This window comes from Ambystoma mexicanum, chromosome 7q (assembly GCF_040938575.1).
Source record: "Ambystoma mexicanum isolate Mex_15411 chromosome 7q, UKY_AmexF1_1, whole genome shotgun sequence".
Taxonomy (NCBI): domain Eukaryota; kingdom Metazoa; phylum Chordata; class Amphibia; order Caudata; family Ambystomatidae; genus Ambystoma; species Ambystoma mexicanum.
Genome location: NC_090941.1, coordinates 567,678,437 through 567,694,284, shown reverse-complemented (window position 1 = coordinate 567,694,284; position 15,848 = coordinate 567,678,437). Strand labels below are relative to the sequence as shown.

At 45.6% G+C, this 15,848-nt stretch overlaps 1 protein-coding gene across 3 annotated transcripts in view; it reads left to right on the top strand.

Moving 5' to 3' along the window:
- NEK5 (NIMA related kinase 5) overlaps positions 1-15,848 on the top strand; it is a 1,893,692-nt gene that overhangs the window by 347,512 nt on the left and 1,530,332 nt on the right. For all 3 annotated transcript variants that reach the window (XM_069639859.1, XM_069639857.1, XM_069639858.1), the window contains 3 exons: positions 4,276-4,373; positions 11,828-11,911; positions 12,005-12,075. In XM_069639859.1, coding sequence (XP_069495960.1) covers positions 4,276-4,373; positions 11,828-11,911; positions 12,005-12,075 — 253 coding nt within the window. The remainder of the gene's footprint in view (positions 1-4,275; positions 4,374-11,827; positions 11,912-12,004; positions 12,076-15,848) is intronic.

The following is a 15,848-nucleotide window of genomic DNA, read 5'->3' as shown; positions in this document are numbered from 1 at the left end:
GATGGCCACAGGTAGCGCACTGATGGGTATGCTCGAAGCGGTCACAGAAGTTCACGGATAGCACGACGACGAGCAGATTAGCATAGATCTCAGTGGTTCCCAGGTAGCACGTTCAGGAGTTGACTTGCAAAGCACAAAGATGTTCTCATGAGACATATCGAGTGGTTTTTAAAGTATTGGAAACTGGGGTGTGTTTGTGAATGAATGACGTATGTATGTCGTGGTATTAGGGGGGCGGCCTGCTTCAAGGGGAGGCCTGGCTGGAGACACGGGGTCTGAGGAGGCCATGTGACCGATGGTCCCTTGGCGTGGGACACCTTTTGAAGTGTACATGTAGTTTGGCACCTTGGCCTTTCGCGCCCCTGACAGCCCCCCATGCCAGCGCGCATCCACCGGCGCGAACCGCCTTTGATACAGGGGGGTGGGATGGATGGGCCTGGGGCGTGCAGATAAGGCACAGGAAGACTGCTGAATGGAGACACACTTATGTGGATTGCAGGGGGGCGGCCTGCCTCAGGGGAGGCCTGCCTGGAGACACGGGGTCTGAGGAGACCATGTGAACAATGGCCCCTTGGCGTGGGACACCTTTTGAAGTGTACATGTAGTTTGGCACCTTGGCCTTTCGCACCCCTGACAGCCCCCCATGCCAGCGCGCATCCCCCAGCGCGAGCTGCCTTTGATACAGGGGGGTGGGATGGATGGGCCTGGGGCGTGCAGATAAGGCACAGGAAGACTGCTGAATGGAGACACACTTATGTGGATTGCAGGGGGGCGGCCTGCCTCAGGGGAGGCCTGCCTGGAGACACAGGGTCTGAGGAGACCATGTGAACAATGGCCCCTTGGCGTGGGACACCTTTTGAAGTGTACCTGTAGTTTGGCACCTTGGCCTTTCGCGCCCCTGACAGCCCCCCATGGCAGCGCGCATCCATCGGCGCGAACCGCCTTTGATGCAGGGGGGTGGGATGGATGGGCCTGGGGCGTGCAGATAAGGCACAGGAAGACTGCTGAATGGAGACACACTTATGTGGCTTGCAGGGGGGCGGCCTGCCTCAGGGGAGGCCTGCCTGGAGACATGGGGTCTGAGGAGACCATGTGAACAATGGCCCCTTGGCGTGGGGCACCTTTTGAAGTGTACATGTAGTTTGGCAGCTTGGCCTTTCGCGCCCCTGACAGCCCCCCATGCCAGCGCGCATCCACCGGCGCGAACTGCCTTTGATACAGGGGGGTGGGATGGATGGGCCTGGGGCGTGCAGATAAGGCACAGGAAGACTGCTGAATGGAGACACATTTATGTGGATTGCAGGGGGGCGGCCTGCCTCAGGGGAGGCCTGCCTGGAGACATGGGGTCTGAGGAGACCATGTGAACAATAGCCCCTTGGCGTGGGACACCTTTTGAAGTGTACATGTAGTTTGGCACCTTGGCCTTTCGCACCCCTGACAGCCCCCCATGCCAGCGCGCATCCACTGGCGCGAACCGCCTTTGATACAGGGGGGTGGGATGGATGGGCCTGGGGCGTGCAGATAAGGCACAGGAAGACTGCTGAATGGAGACACACTTATGTGGATTGCAGGGGGGCGGCCAGCCTCAGGGGAGGCCTGCCTGGAGACACGGGGTCTGAGGAGACCATGTGAACAATGGCCCCTTGGCGTGGGACACCTTTTGAAGTGTACATGTAGTTTGGCACCTTGGCCTTTCGCGCCCCTGACAGCCCCCCATGCCAGCGCGCATCCACCGGCGCGAACCGCCTTTATATCAATATATAGTATATCGCCTTTATATCAATGATAGTATATCGTTGCTTATCAGTAACAAATGCCACATACCGGATTATTCTTGTGAGCACAGACCCACACTTCAACCGGTGTATTATAGTGGTCAAGACCCTAAGGCCTGTATAATCCAATGGTAATTGTTAGTATAGATATATGTGTGACTTTTTTAGAGACATAACCTACTGAAAGACTTTGAACAAGTGTTATTTAGTGCATGCATTATCGAGAATATGTTATGTTAGCTTAGATAGATAGTGACCACCCTGCTTCACAGCGACCAGACCTTCACCCTTTCGGAGCACAGATGTCTGACGTCCATCCTTAAATGGAGACACACTTGATTCATTTAAAAAATCGAAACAAACGTTGTTAAAATATATGTGGTGTTTTATTTTGTATCTTATTTTCATGACACAAAAATACAAGACTTTAAAGATTATACAAGTCAGGTTGCAGCACAGCCAGAGAAAATCCGCTGTCACTCGGGAACGTTTCTCTAATGGCACGAACGGCACAGGCGGGTATCACTCTTCGAACGCGGTGTCCAAGCCTCCCGTGGAGCCACCATGTAAAGGAACGATAGGCCACCAGCCTGTACCACCTGTGAAAAGGAATGAAACAAACTGTTTTTAAATGACCAAGATAAGTTTAATAAACGTTTGTTGTCAATGACATTTCTTGTAACTAATGGCATTCTGCACGGACAAATGCTATCTAGACAATGCACACTATTGAACGACTTACATGCGTTACAATGATATGTAGATGCAATTTTGGATACAGTAGAAGATCTTGAAATAGGAGTGGCATGACAAGCAGAGTATACTTACTCGTTACTCGGATTACGAGGACGAACAGTTGCGCGAAGTTCGTGCATAAGCACCATCATTATTCTCAACACGGCCCGTGTGAGGCAGGCTGCCCTGAAGTCTGGCAGCTCGGTGATGCATTGCGGTCGTGGCTCGCCTTCCGAAATGTAGGCCAGGCATCCCGAGTTTTCTCGGCAGCAGCAGTTCTCGTCCTCAGTTGGCATTAGCTCGCACCGATTGCATGTGCACCAGGTGGAGACGCCGTCCATTCGACTAGGCCCAGGCTCTTCATCTGTTGATTCGTCCTGCCAACTGCCGTCCGAATCCCCATCGTTTTCGCGTGCTTCCCTTTCCAGTAGTTCCTCCTCGGTATACTCTGGCTCGTACATGTAGGGCATTATTGTAGCCATTGTGTGGTAAACAGAGTAAAATAATTTACCGAGATGGTACAGGTCTTCACACGGGCTACAAGCGGCGAAGGTAGCTGACCAGAGCACTGAAACGAGTCACGGAATACTCAAAGTAACACAGAGAGAGGAATGGAATCGAAAATCTGCTGCTGTGTCTTGTGAAACGGTCTGTTTATACTTATTGAGCAAAGAGGCGTCCTGCCATTTCCATGGCGACACGTCATTAGCTGAAGCGCAGCGAATGTTGACACGAGACGTGCTTTGGCGTTGGGAAATGGCCGGTACGAGTCTGCTGATGACAGGCTCAGGGGCGGGGGAATTGATTTAGTGCCGCAAAAGCAGGTCAGCCAGGGTGATGGGGGAAAAGATAGGATTATCAGAAAATGGCGGCTCCCTGGTGCTTGTTTTCGCGTGCGTTTAATGGATGAAAACTCGGGTAAGGTCCATAGGAAAGTTTTCTAAAATCGAGCCACTTAGGCTTAAAAAAACAGGGCCGACCCGTAGGGACAATAAAAATGTTTACTAGACCATGCCTTTAACCCCCGGGAAGATTGCAAAGTTTGGGAGACCAGCTACGCAGCAATGCCCCAGATGTGGAGAGGTGAATGCGGGACTGCTACACATGTTTTGGGCTTGCCCGGAGGTGCATAGATTTTGGGACGAGGTCAAGACGAAACTGGCTGGTGGGGGGGTGGTGCTGGATGTGGAATCGGCCTGGGCATGCATGCTTGGGCTTTTTCCTAGACCCCGGCATTTGAAACACATAAGCAAGATGAAGGACCTGGCTTATGTTTTGGCCAAACGTAGGATTGCCATGGGCTGGAAGGCGGCCCACAGACCTAGGGTGGAGTTATGGTGGACGGACCTCTTGAGGTGGGCGGAAGCTGAATCTGTAGTCTGGTTTGAAGCGGTCACCAGGGGGGGCGAGGAGGAAGTAGGGCCCTTGCTGGCCTGGCGGCAACTGGTGACCTCGTTGGTAAACCCTCACCAGGGTGACAACGAAACAGGACCCGGATGATGACTGCCTAAGTATTGTGCTACCCAATGATGCTCCCGTAAACGACATGTGAGAACCGGCTCTAGTTTAAGGGGGCAGGGGGGAGTTGGGGAGTTTTGATGAAAATGTGCTGGAATATGATGCTTTCTATGTTTTGAAACAGTTGTAATGTGTTTGTTTGATTTTAAAATAAAAATAAAAACATTAAAAATAAAAAAAATAAAAACTGTCATATGCAATGCCAGCTTTCCTTCTCCACCTACAGGTACAATGTTTTTTTTTTCAGAGAAGAACAAACTATTTATTGTGATGGAATACTGTGACGGGGGCGACCTAATGAAAAGGATAAACAAGCAGCGTGGTGTTCTATTTGACGAAGAACAGGTACAATATTATAGGCAGATGAGTTGTTTTACAAATAAATCTGAATTTTCTTACAGCAAAACCTGCTGCACCGGTTCGAAAACAATATAAACACCTTTACCGAGTAGACTTGTACTTTCTGTGCATTACACCTTCTTCCATCTTTCTCTTTTAAGACCTCACATTACATGGATGAGTTCATGTCAAGGAGTAAGACGTTCCTGGAAAAGGAAGACTCTGCTCCAGTCTATTTCTCTTTCAAAACAATTATACTTCACCACTTCATGGCTACTGCAAGCATTTCATTAGGTTTCGGTCTGTTTGACCGAAACAAATGGACCTTTTCCAATTTGACTGAATTGTTTTGGGTCGTTTTTTTGTTCGAAAACTCCCTCCCCCTTCAATTCCCCCCACCTTAACATATTCCATTACCCCATCCCACATATATATTTGATTTAATTTGACTGAAATTCCCCCCAAAAACAATCAAAAATATTTGGTCAAATTGAAAAGGTCAATTTGCCCTGCGATCAAGTATCCTAATACCTTTCCTTTCAGTACCAACCACAAATTGATTCTTGACTGCTCCCTAACTTCCTGCACCTTCCATTCAGTAGTGACACTGCAGGGAGTAAGGGGTAGGGAGAGGGGGAGGTAAGGGCGTGGGATAGTGAGGGGCTGGGTTTTGGGGGAAGTCCCCCATAACAATAAAAACTTGCTGAAATGAACGATCAAAATGACCACTTTAAAAAAGAAGTTGGTAAACACACGCTGAACCCTGTGCTCCATCTAGCCGCAGATACCACCTTTCTCTGGTAGGCCTCGAGTGCCAGCGCCGAAGCATTACTACCAAACATATTAATATTATATAATACCCAGCAGCCTGCGTCTTATTTTATTACTGCTAATGACCAAGTGAGTATCCCACTCTAGTTTATTATTAAAGCAGATACTCAAGTAATCAAAACTACCATGAGTTGTTTTACTTTCACGTCAAAAGGTGTCCCTGCGTTTTCCTCTATTCCCCAACACCATCAACTTAGTTTTCTTTTCATTAGCTATCTGCTTTTTTCATTTTACAGTCACAAAATCCCCCTCCAAGTTTATGCATTGCCTTCTCATTTTGGTCCAATTTAATAGCATTGTCTGGGAACATAAGGACTGCAGCGTCCCATTCTTCCACCCTCGGCACTTCCTGCTTATGTACTACAAGAAGCTTGTCCAGATAAATGCTAAACTGGGCACCAGAATGCACCCCCTGTGTAAGCGCAACCACAACTTTTCAGCTGATCCGTGTGCTCTCCATATTGACCATATCTTAACCTGGTTGTTTTCGGCTCATCAGAGTGCTTTTAAAATGTCAACATAGCCCTCAACCACACCTTCTTTCCTCAATGCCACCCACAGGAACTTCGTATCCACAGAGTTGAATGCTATTTTTGGTCATCAACCCAAAAGAAGAGAGGAGACTTTTTAAGGGTAAAATAGTTACATGCTAATAATCAGAGATTTAGTAACGGATCGATTGTGCTCACGCTTGATTTAAAACTGGCCTGTGCATGTGTTAAGAATCTCACTGTAATCGAGCTCCACCTTGATCCGAGTGAGAAGTAGTTTTCCAAAGAGCTTTCCTGTGTCATCGAGAAACTTTTGTTTCAGGGCTTCAAGTTCGGTGTCATACCAAGTGCTACGCTTTGAGGCAGGTTTCAGATGGATCCTCATGACTGGGGCAAGAATGTCAAGGGTGTTGGTGATGGAAAGATGGAGGTTGCTGAGGGCAGAGTCAGAGGCAGAGTCAGAAGTAGGGGTCTGGGGGGGAGTGAAGGTGGAGGCGAAGGCAGCCGCAGTCACTTGTTTCATCGGGCGGATGTTAGTGAACAAGGATGGTGGGACTTTTGTGGGGGGGGTCAGGGGGCCAGTGGGATCCAGATGATAGGAAGGAGAGAGTGGTCTGACCATGAGAGAGGGGTGACTAATAGGGGTGGGAGAGAGAGAGGTCAGAGTATATGAGGGCATCCAGAGTGTGTCCAGCTGTATGGGTTGGCCCAGAAGGGAGAATGGAAAGGGAAAGCAGGGAGCAGAGGTCAGTGAATAGAGTGGATGCAGAGCCAGGGGAGTCCAGTTGAATGTTGAAATCACCCAGGAGGAGAAGGTTAGAGGTGGATGAAAGTAAAGAAGAGCAGAAGTCAGCCCATTCAGAGAGGAATAGGGTGGTGGCGCCTGGAGGCCGGTAGATGGCAGCAATGTTCAGTGTGGAGGTGGGGGAGGTTACCAACTTGCAAACCAGGCTATTAAAAGAGGAATAGGTCTGGGTAGGTAAGATGGAAGCAGGAACCCACTCGGGGAAGATTAAGGCAACACCCCCACCAGTGCGGTGAGGTTGAGGCTTGGAGATGATCTTGAAGCCATCAGGGAGGAGAGAGTCACAAAGGCAGTGACTGAGCTGGCATTGAACCAATTCTCTATGAGAGCGAGAATGTCGAGGTCAATGTCTTCAAGAAGGAGACAGATGCTCTGAGGAGTGTTTGTTGGCTTAAGTTGCCAGGTGGTCAGCGCTTTTGAAGGTTTTCTGAGGTGAGGTACAGGGGTGTGGTACACCATTTAGGGGATGGAGAGAGAGAGAGAGAAGGGGGAGATGCAGGCAAAGGAAGGAAGTTAATGAGAGAAGGCAAGATGCAGTCAAAGAGAAGGAGATTGGGTTGTGGACCCTGAACCAGAATGCTGCCAGTGTGATAGACATTAATGAAGCAACAAGAGGATGTGAAACCAGCCAAGAGGACGTCCCACTTGGTGCCTTCGTTAATAGAGGAGTGTGTGGAGGGTGAGAGTGGAGATGAGATGGGGAGTCCAAAGATCAGGAGAGGGGACAGAGAAAAGGATATCAGTGAAAACCTCTCAAGAGGAAACACTGACATAGGTGTCTGCAATGGGAAGTACAGGGTTTGCCCTCAGGATGTCTTTTTTGTGCTTTTTCCTGCCAGACTTGGAGAGAGATGGGGATAGGTGATAGTGTTGCAGTTAGAGAATATAGGAGAGATGGAGCGAGCCATAGGAGGGCAGAGGGGTTCGCCAAGGAATGAGGGAGGAGTAGCAGCACTGCACAGTTCTGGCTAAACTCACTAGGAGGCCTAGTAGATTGAGACAGAGAGAATTCGTGAAAACCAGACGGAATAGAATTACATTGGAAGATTGGCACAGAGATTAAAAACTTTACACACATAAAATTGATTTAAATAAATGGAGGCAGCAAACAATGCAATGCAGATGGTGCACAGGTAATGCTAAAATCACCCAAATTCGATTTTAAAAGCACACCCCAAATTCGTCTTTAAGGCACACCCAAATGCGATTTTAAATGAAGGCAGCAAACAATGCATGCAGATGGTGCACAGGTAGTGTTAAAAGCACCCAAATTTGATTTTAAAAGCACATCTCAAATTCGATTTTAAACGCACATCCCAAATTCGATTTTAAAGCACACCCAAATTCGACTTTAAATGATGATTACTGTTGGGAGCTTGGATGACACACCCTGCATCCACATGGATGCTTGGATTGCATTTCACCATGACTGGTCTCTATCAGGCCTGCCTTTGTGAAATGTGCAAAAATAAACAAATAAATATTTCTATCTGTGTTTGAGACACAGTAATGGAAGTGGGACAGCAGCGATTCATGCCGCTGCTGTTCCTACTTAAAAAAAATGCACGACCCTGTAACCCATTGCACTACGCCTGTACCTGTTCCATAGCGGGACTGGGGAATCTATTTGTTTTTTACACATTTTAATGTGCCTACTGTTTCTGAATTTGGGATTCACATAAAAGTCGATTTTAAAGCACACCCGAAATTCGATTTTAAAGCACACCCAAATACGATTTTAAATGAAGGCAGCTAACTATGCAATGCAGATGGTGCACAGCTAGTGTTAAAAGCACCCAAATTCGATTTTACACAACGTATTTGTTCTTTACACATTTTAATGTGCATACTGTTACTGAATTTGGGATTCACATAAAATGTGCAGAAACTTCCTCTTATTTTTGAACATTTACAAACGGGATAAAAAAAAGGGAATCTGATTGTGTGCGCAGTGATGCAAACATTGAAAGGAAATTTGTGAATGGGTTGCATACTTTTTGGGCTAAAGTGATGAGGTGTACTAGCGCAGGTCACAGATGCACCGGACTTCACTACTGAGTGTCACCCGACCCCCATGTCCTTCCCCTAAACTTTCTATGCTATTTCTATGCTATTTTAAAACGTGCATGCCTACGTACCTGCTATAGAAGCAGAGCTACTAATCAAATTACCATACTGACTTTCAGTTTTTATGTTAACCCGACTTATATGATTCTGGTTTATTGTTTAGTTTGAGAAACTGTCTCTATTTTCATATGATTTACATTAGACAGAAAAAACACAATTCCTATTGCTATTTTTATTTATTTATTTGTTATACTTTAAAACTAACTTTTCACACAAAAGACCAATAACAGAAAAGAAACAAACAGAAAACCATTAAGATCCATTAACATTAGATACAAGTGACATTATTTCAACATTCTTGCCCAATTCATAGCTCTCAATAAAATGCATCTAAAAAATCTAAAAATCATCATTCCAGTTCATCAATATTCAAATACAATACAAATAACTAAGGCTTCTGGTTTTATGGTATTTATTTTTTTGCCATTTCATCTGTATTTATCCATATTTATTGTTGGCCTTTTTTCTGTATTTATCAACATTTATGTTTTGTCATATAAAAAGATAATTTCCGGCCAGTATTTTTCTCCATTTATTGTAATAAAAAAATGCATTTATTAAAGCACATATGCAGCCATATAAGAAAGAAATGCTAGCTCAATTTTTCCATAAGAACAAACGGTTGCTCCTGTGACTGCTGCTGCTATAAGATATATGCTGTCAGCAATTTGAAGAACTGTAATGCTATTTTTATACAACCTTTACACTCTCCATGCTGCCAATCTGCAATGTGGTTGGCCTGCGATTTAAGAGTGACATCATAAAGAACCAGACAAAGACCTATTATCTGTTTTTTTCCATTTTTATAAATACATACAGACAGAAAGCAGATTGATTTCCGTCTGTATTTATGTGTAAAAATCAGTAAAAACGCATTTCACCCATATCTCAAGCATTAACATAGATCATAACATTAAATAACATTAAATAAAGACACACATTAAAACAACATGAAAATTACTTTCAATACAATTACATATTCATTAAAACCATATTTCCTCATACTAAATACTTTTCAATAGTCCAATTCATATATCTCACTGCAGCAATACACAAGCCATCATCTGGGTTGAACAACAAATAATACCACAGCATTTCCCAACAGAATATACCATAATTTGCCATATAGTAACGGAAGCAGTGGTTTCGAAGAGTCTCAAGAGCCCCACAATTCAAAAGCAAGTGTTCTAGGGTCTCAACTTCCAGGGCACAGAAGCATCAGAACTGCCCCTCTTTTGCAACCTTTGCTCTAGCCAGGGGTGTTGCTAGGTCTGGAAAAGATCTGGGGCTATGCTTATGTTAGGGCTGTCAGGACTCCGGGCTAGCTACCCTTTTGGTTGTAGTCTCTGAGCTTTTATCCGGGGCTACAACCAAAAGACCCGGGGCTGTAGCGCCCTCAGCCCCCCCCTAGCAACGCCTCTGGCTCTAGCACCCAGAACGTCCCTGGTTGGTGCCAGATTGAGTTTTATTCACAAGCTTGCTCCGCTACATCTTTGGGAAGGGTGCTTACACAAGTGGGATGGAATTGTGTAAGTTGATTTGTATGTCCTATCTAAAGTGTTTATACAATTTATACTTCGACAGCAGCTCCCTGTTAAAAATCCAATCCAGTTCCTTCATTTTCTTTTTTACTTTGTGGGGAGAAAGGGTCAACTCCTCTATGGTTGACCTTATAGTTGTTAACACAGACATACACGAATCTGCCCACAAAGTCAATGGGCTCATTCTGAGACTGTCGCTCCAGAAACAACAGTGTCAGTAAGCTTACCGGCACCGTTGTTTCCAGACCGGCATATTACAGGCCCGCGGGTGCCGTCCCGCCCGGCAGGTCAGATCTGCCAGGCGGAACAGCACCCACCCACATAGTTTTCACAGAAGCACCAGCACCGTTATTAACGGAGCTGGTGCTTCCGTGGTCCCCACTCCCATAGAGTCCAGTGAGACTCCATGGGAATGGGCACTTACAATTTACCGGCGCCTAACTTTTCGGTCCGCAGGGGTTGTAATCCCCCGGTGTTACCGGGAAGTCAGGCACTGGTAAATCATTACGGGCATGGCGGCAACCCGCCGGTATCACCGGCACGGCTACCGCCAGACCCGTAATGAGGCCCAATGTTTCAGAAGCTCCACATAACCAAACCGTACTCACTTTTATATACACAGTACCAGCGGGGGGCAAAAGCAGACCTCTAAACAATGTGAAGACGTCTCCAATCTATGTGTGCTTGTAGGGATAGCAGACCCAGTTTGTGTCTGATTGCAGACAACTGAGTACCTTGCAGAAGACGTAACACTTTCTTCCAAATGTTCACCTCAAGCTTGTCTAAAGCTACCCCTAAATCAATTACCTCAGCACCATGAATTAACATTGGTCCAATTTTGTGATTGTATAGTTTAATAACAGAACATAGTGAAAAACGCCGAAATCTCCTATCAAGAAGACATAATTGCACCACAAAGGACCTGGCAGTGGTTTTGTGTATCTCCTTCCAACCTTTTTTGTACATTTCCCAAAAGTCAATAAACCTAAATATTTCAAACTTGTTACTACCTCCAGTTTTTCCTCCCTTATCTTCCAATTGAAGGCTTTGTTCTTTATTGTCCTCCTTGGTGGATTCACTATTAACATTTTAGTCTTAGTAATGTTCAATTCTAGATCCAGATTTTTCAGATATTCATACACCGCTGCCAGCGACCTTTGCAGCCCAATGAGCATGTAATCAAAGAGAACAATGTCATCTGCGTACAAGAGATAGTGAATAGGAACTGAACCCAGTTTAGGCGCATTTGCACCATGAGCCTGCAGATATGTACCCAGATCTGAAATATACATATTAAACAGGAAAGGGGCCACCACGCAACCTTGCCTGAGGCCCCTCTCACTGCCTAACCACTCTGTAAATTGACCCCACTGGTCCAATCTTACCTTCATTCTGGTATCAGTATGTAAATCTTCCAGAATAACAAGCAGGGATTCTGGGCACCCCCATTCCCTCATTTTCTCCCAAGGGGTACTACTGATAACTCAATCAAAGGCCTTACTGATATCTAAAAAGGCCACATAGAGTTGTCTCTTCGCTAAAATTGTCTATTGTGTCTAGTGAATGTGGCTATGGAAAGCGACTTTACATATTTTTCTTTGGTTTTACAGATTGTACTGAGTTTTGACTGTTATTCTAATGACGTTTATTTGTGTTCAATCCTAGATCTTAGGTTGGTTTGTGCAGATTGCACTGGGCTTGAAACATATGCACGATAGGAAGGTTTTACACAGAGACATCAAGGCACAGGTAGAGACCAAGAGTACTTTTATTTGTTCGTAAAAATATAGAAAACAGCTGTACATATTTGGTTTTGTAACTAAAACAATATTTATTTTACAGAATATCTTTCTTAGCAACAATGGATTGTTGGCAAAGCTTGGGGATTTCGGCATAGCAAGAGTTTTAAACAAGTAAGACTTATAATGTATTCTTTAAAACAGCACCCCTGTTTATAATGTATATGTTCGCTTCATAATTATACCAGTGGTTAGTTTAACAATTTTGTAAAGTTCTATTACGGACAAACATTTTGCAGAACATTTTCTAATATAAGAATTTCACAGGAACTAAACATAACTAATTTAGACACCATATCACCATTTCTAATCGCCGTGCAGGCATGCATATTTTTGTTGAAGAACGCATTTTTTCCTTGAGTTCCAAGCAGAGACTCAGAACAAATTCAATTTACTGAAGAGCCGTTTTAAATCTGTCTTTCTGATTCAAAGAAAGTCTGGCTAATTTCATTTTGCACGATATGTTTAGTAGGATCAAAAGTAGAGACGCTCAAGGGAAGGAATTACTAAGCAATGTCATTGATGGTGACATCAAGAAAGGTGAGAAGGCAAATCTCTCCTTCTGGACTGTACACATTGAACATTTTCGTTGTCACAACCATTTTGAAACCAAGGCACATAGCTGATTTTCTGATGTTTTTGCCCCTTCATTTATTTCTTGGTGATTTATAATCAAGGCATAAGCAAAATGCATATGTATACCTAGCAACATGATGTGGGAGCATGTGAACATAGTACAACTTTAACATACTTTAACACTATCTCTTCTTAATACCTGACACCAGTTTTTCAAAGCATTGAGAAACACATTGCAATTATGGCTAGAGAAATAAGAGGCCCCCTGTGTCGGTAGCCATTTTATCATTTTCTCAATGACACATATCTTCAGGTCCTGTGTCTTATTTAAATGCTCACTTTAGCACACACATGCATCATTGTTGCAACAGGTACTTCTTCTTCTGTGGAGAAGGGAATTCCACCTAAAGCCAGTATTTCTGGCTCTTCAAAAAATTAAGTTTATTTAGTGTAAAGTGTTGGTTCATAAAGCATGGCCATTTCTTTTACAATGGAGAGCACTAACTGGACGAGACGCCCAAACTTAAACGTATTCCAATAATGTGATCATCTCACTCTACCATAAGTTATGATGCATGCCTTTGTACTAAAGGTGCTAATTCAGCAGCAGATAGGGGGACGCACCTACCACCTTCGAGAGTAAAGAAGGGGGGTCACGGGCACCTGCTAGGGGGAACAACACAGGTACACAAAGCCACTCTGACCCTATAAAAGAAGACCTCACTGGGAAGGGCAAGGCTAGAGAAGCATTGTGTGTACAGTCAGCCCAAGGGATCTTTATATAGTTAGCAGAAGACGAGGAAAAACAATATCTTTCTTCAACACATTCGGCAGGGGAACCCCCAGGGCGGACACAACCTGGAAAACTCCGAACTGAAACAAATGACCAACACTCCGGGGGCCAGGGAGGAGGGAGAGGGAGCTCAAGCTGCTCGTCACAGGCAAATCGAAGCAGCTAGAACAACACTGGGTGATGTAATTACTGGGCAGTCAGCCAATCCAGCAGTCACACGGGGTAGAGAGGAAATGGATCTGGGCCAGTGTAGCAGTCACATGGCCACCAGTGCCCATCGGCTGGTGACCGCATCACTGAGAAGGCAGTGCATACGCTGAGTTCACAAAGGTATGCATGGTCCTGAGCACTCCCCTGTGCTCAGTGGGAGGGGTGAGCTTGTGCTGGAGGCTCTGTGCACAGGGGACTCGAGGGTCTCTAGGACATGAGTATAACCGTGTAAGAACACGCTTCATAGTGGTGCATGTACACACGGGGAAGAAGGGATAGATTGGTATGGTGTTAAGGACGCATCCTCAAGGAGGGAGGACGATCGGCTGTATTAGTATAGAAATTAGTGCGTGCCACCCAATAGGGATTGGACACAAGTGTGAGCGCACCTGCATTAGCGCAGGAGAGGTACGTAGTGTGTGGCGAACCCCCGTCAGACGGTAGTTGCACGTAGTACCGGCGATTGTATAGTCACGTCATTGGGGCAGTGTTATTGAGTTTTTTGCTTTTTAGGGAGTGTATAGAGGGACATGCGTGCAGTAGTTAGTGTTGTCTTATGGTGCAGACTCATGGTGGAAGAGTAAGCACCAAGGGATAGCTTGTGTAAAGTAGTGAGGTTGGCATAGTAGCGGCGGGCGTGTGCAGACAGTGCAGAGGAGGCATAGTGCACAATTGCTTTAACATAGGGAACGGTGAGCCTGTGGAGAGGGCCGTTGGATATTAACACTGAGTGAGTGATTGGGCCTGTGGAGAGGACCAGTGTGGTCAGTTGGGTGCCTGGCCGAGCCGGCAGAGAGGACCAGAGTGCACGTTGAGTTAGAGGTGCTTGCGAGTGAGTGTGTGCATAATGGGAGAGCGGGGAGAGGGAACACAGGGTAGATGGGAGCAAAAGCAAGGGAGGTCAGGGAATAATGCTTACATGGACAGCCCCCTGGACCACATGTGGCAAAAATTGACCCAGTAGCGTGAGAAGTTCTCAAAGTACAATTTTCAATGGGCTTGGGAGACTGCAGGTCATAGAAAAGACGTTCTTGTATCTGTTGACAAAATACAAGGGCTCCAAGTTGAACAGCAGACAGAACATATTGGAGCTCTGGAAGCTATATGAAGAGACAAAAGGGGAAAACATGAAAAAGGAGGAAGAGGCTGAAGGAGTGGAGCGAGCTTTCCGCCCCCGCCCTATGGGTTATATCCCACATTACGACCTGCAGCAGGGTACTCTAACCCCCAGCGAGAAACTCCAGGGAGAGAAGATGGGAAAGTGACAGGGGAGATAGAGGGAAACACACAAAGGGAGGAAATACACACAAAGGGAGAAAGGAAATATTATGGCGGGCATAGAAAAGAATATGCGCCAACAGGTGGATGCATTATTCAATTAGACCGAACGAGTAATGGAGGAGGAAGTGAGGAGGAAAAGTAAGGGAAGCAAAGGGGAATGGCTATCTGGGAGAATACAATTTAAAGTAGACGACAAGGATGAAGAGGGAAAAAAAGAAAAGAGGGGACGAGGACGATGCAGCCTCAGACGAAGGACTGTTAGGAGAGGAATAGAGTGATGGGGATAGTGACCAATGGACACCCGACAAAATGAGAAGGTGGGTTATAAAAGAGCGGAAGCGACAGGACAGTGACAGGAGTTATTGGGACTGGTCCACCTCCCTTCTTAGAAGGTGGGAAAGGTGAAAATGGGACTAAAACGCTACCAAAGAGGGTGGGATAAGACACAAGTAATGCCATTACTACAGAAAGGCAGAGGGGGTGCACATTATGACCATGGCAAACAATGGACCGAGACAACCCAATATGCAGCCTGCCCTCCCTCTTGGCTGTGGTCAGTAAATGGATACAAGCGCACAAGAAAAAGACAACGCAGGTGGCATTAGCAATTGGGGACATGAAAAGTTATTTCGCTGCGATCATAGGAGAGGAGGCAGACAAAGTATGGAACCAGGCAGGATACAAAGGAGTACAATTAAACACAAATGGCCATGATGGGGCTACATTTAATAATTGTCGAGCACACGTTTGGGAGGGCCTGAGGAGTATGTATCCTGACATTTTCGACCTGTGGACAGTAATGGCCCATAAAATGAAAGACGATGATGACCCAGCAAACTATATAAAGTGAGTACAAGACCAATGGACACAAGAAACACAAAGGCCATGGGCTGAATGCATACCCTTGTTCAATCACATTCTGATAAAAGGGTTACCGACAGAAGTACAGGCATCGTTGGATAAAAAGTGGGCAAATACAGGCAACGATAGTACACTATTGTAAACTAAAACAGGAAAATAAGAGACA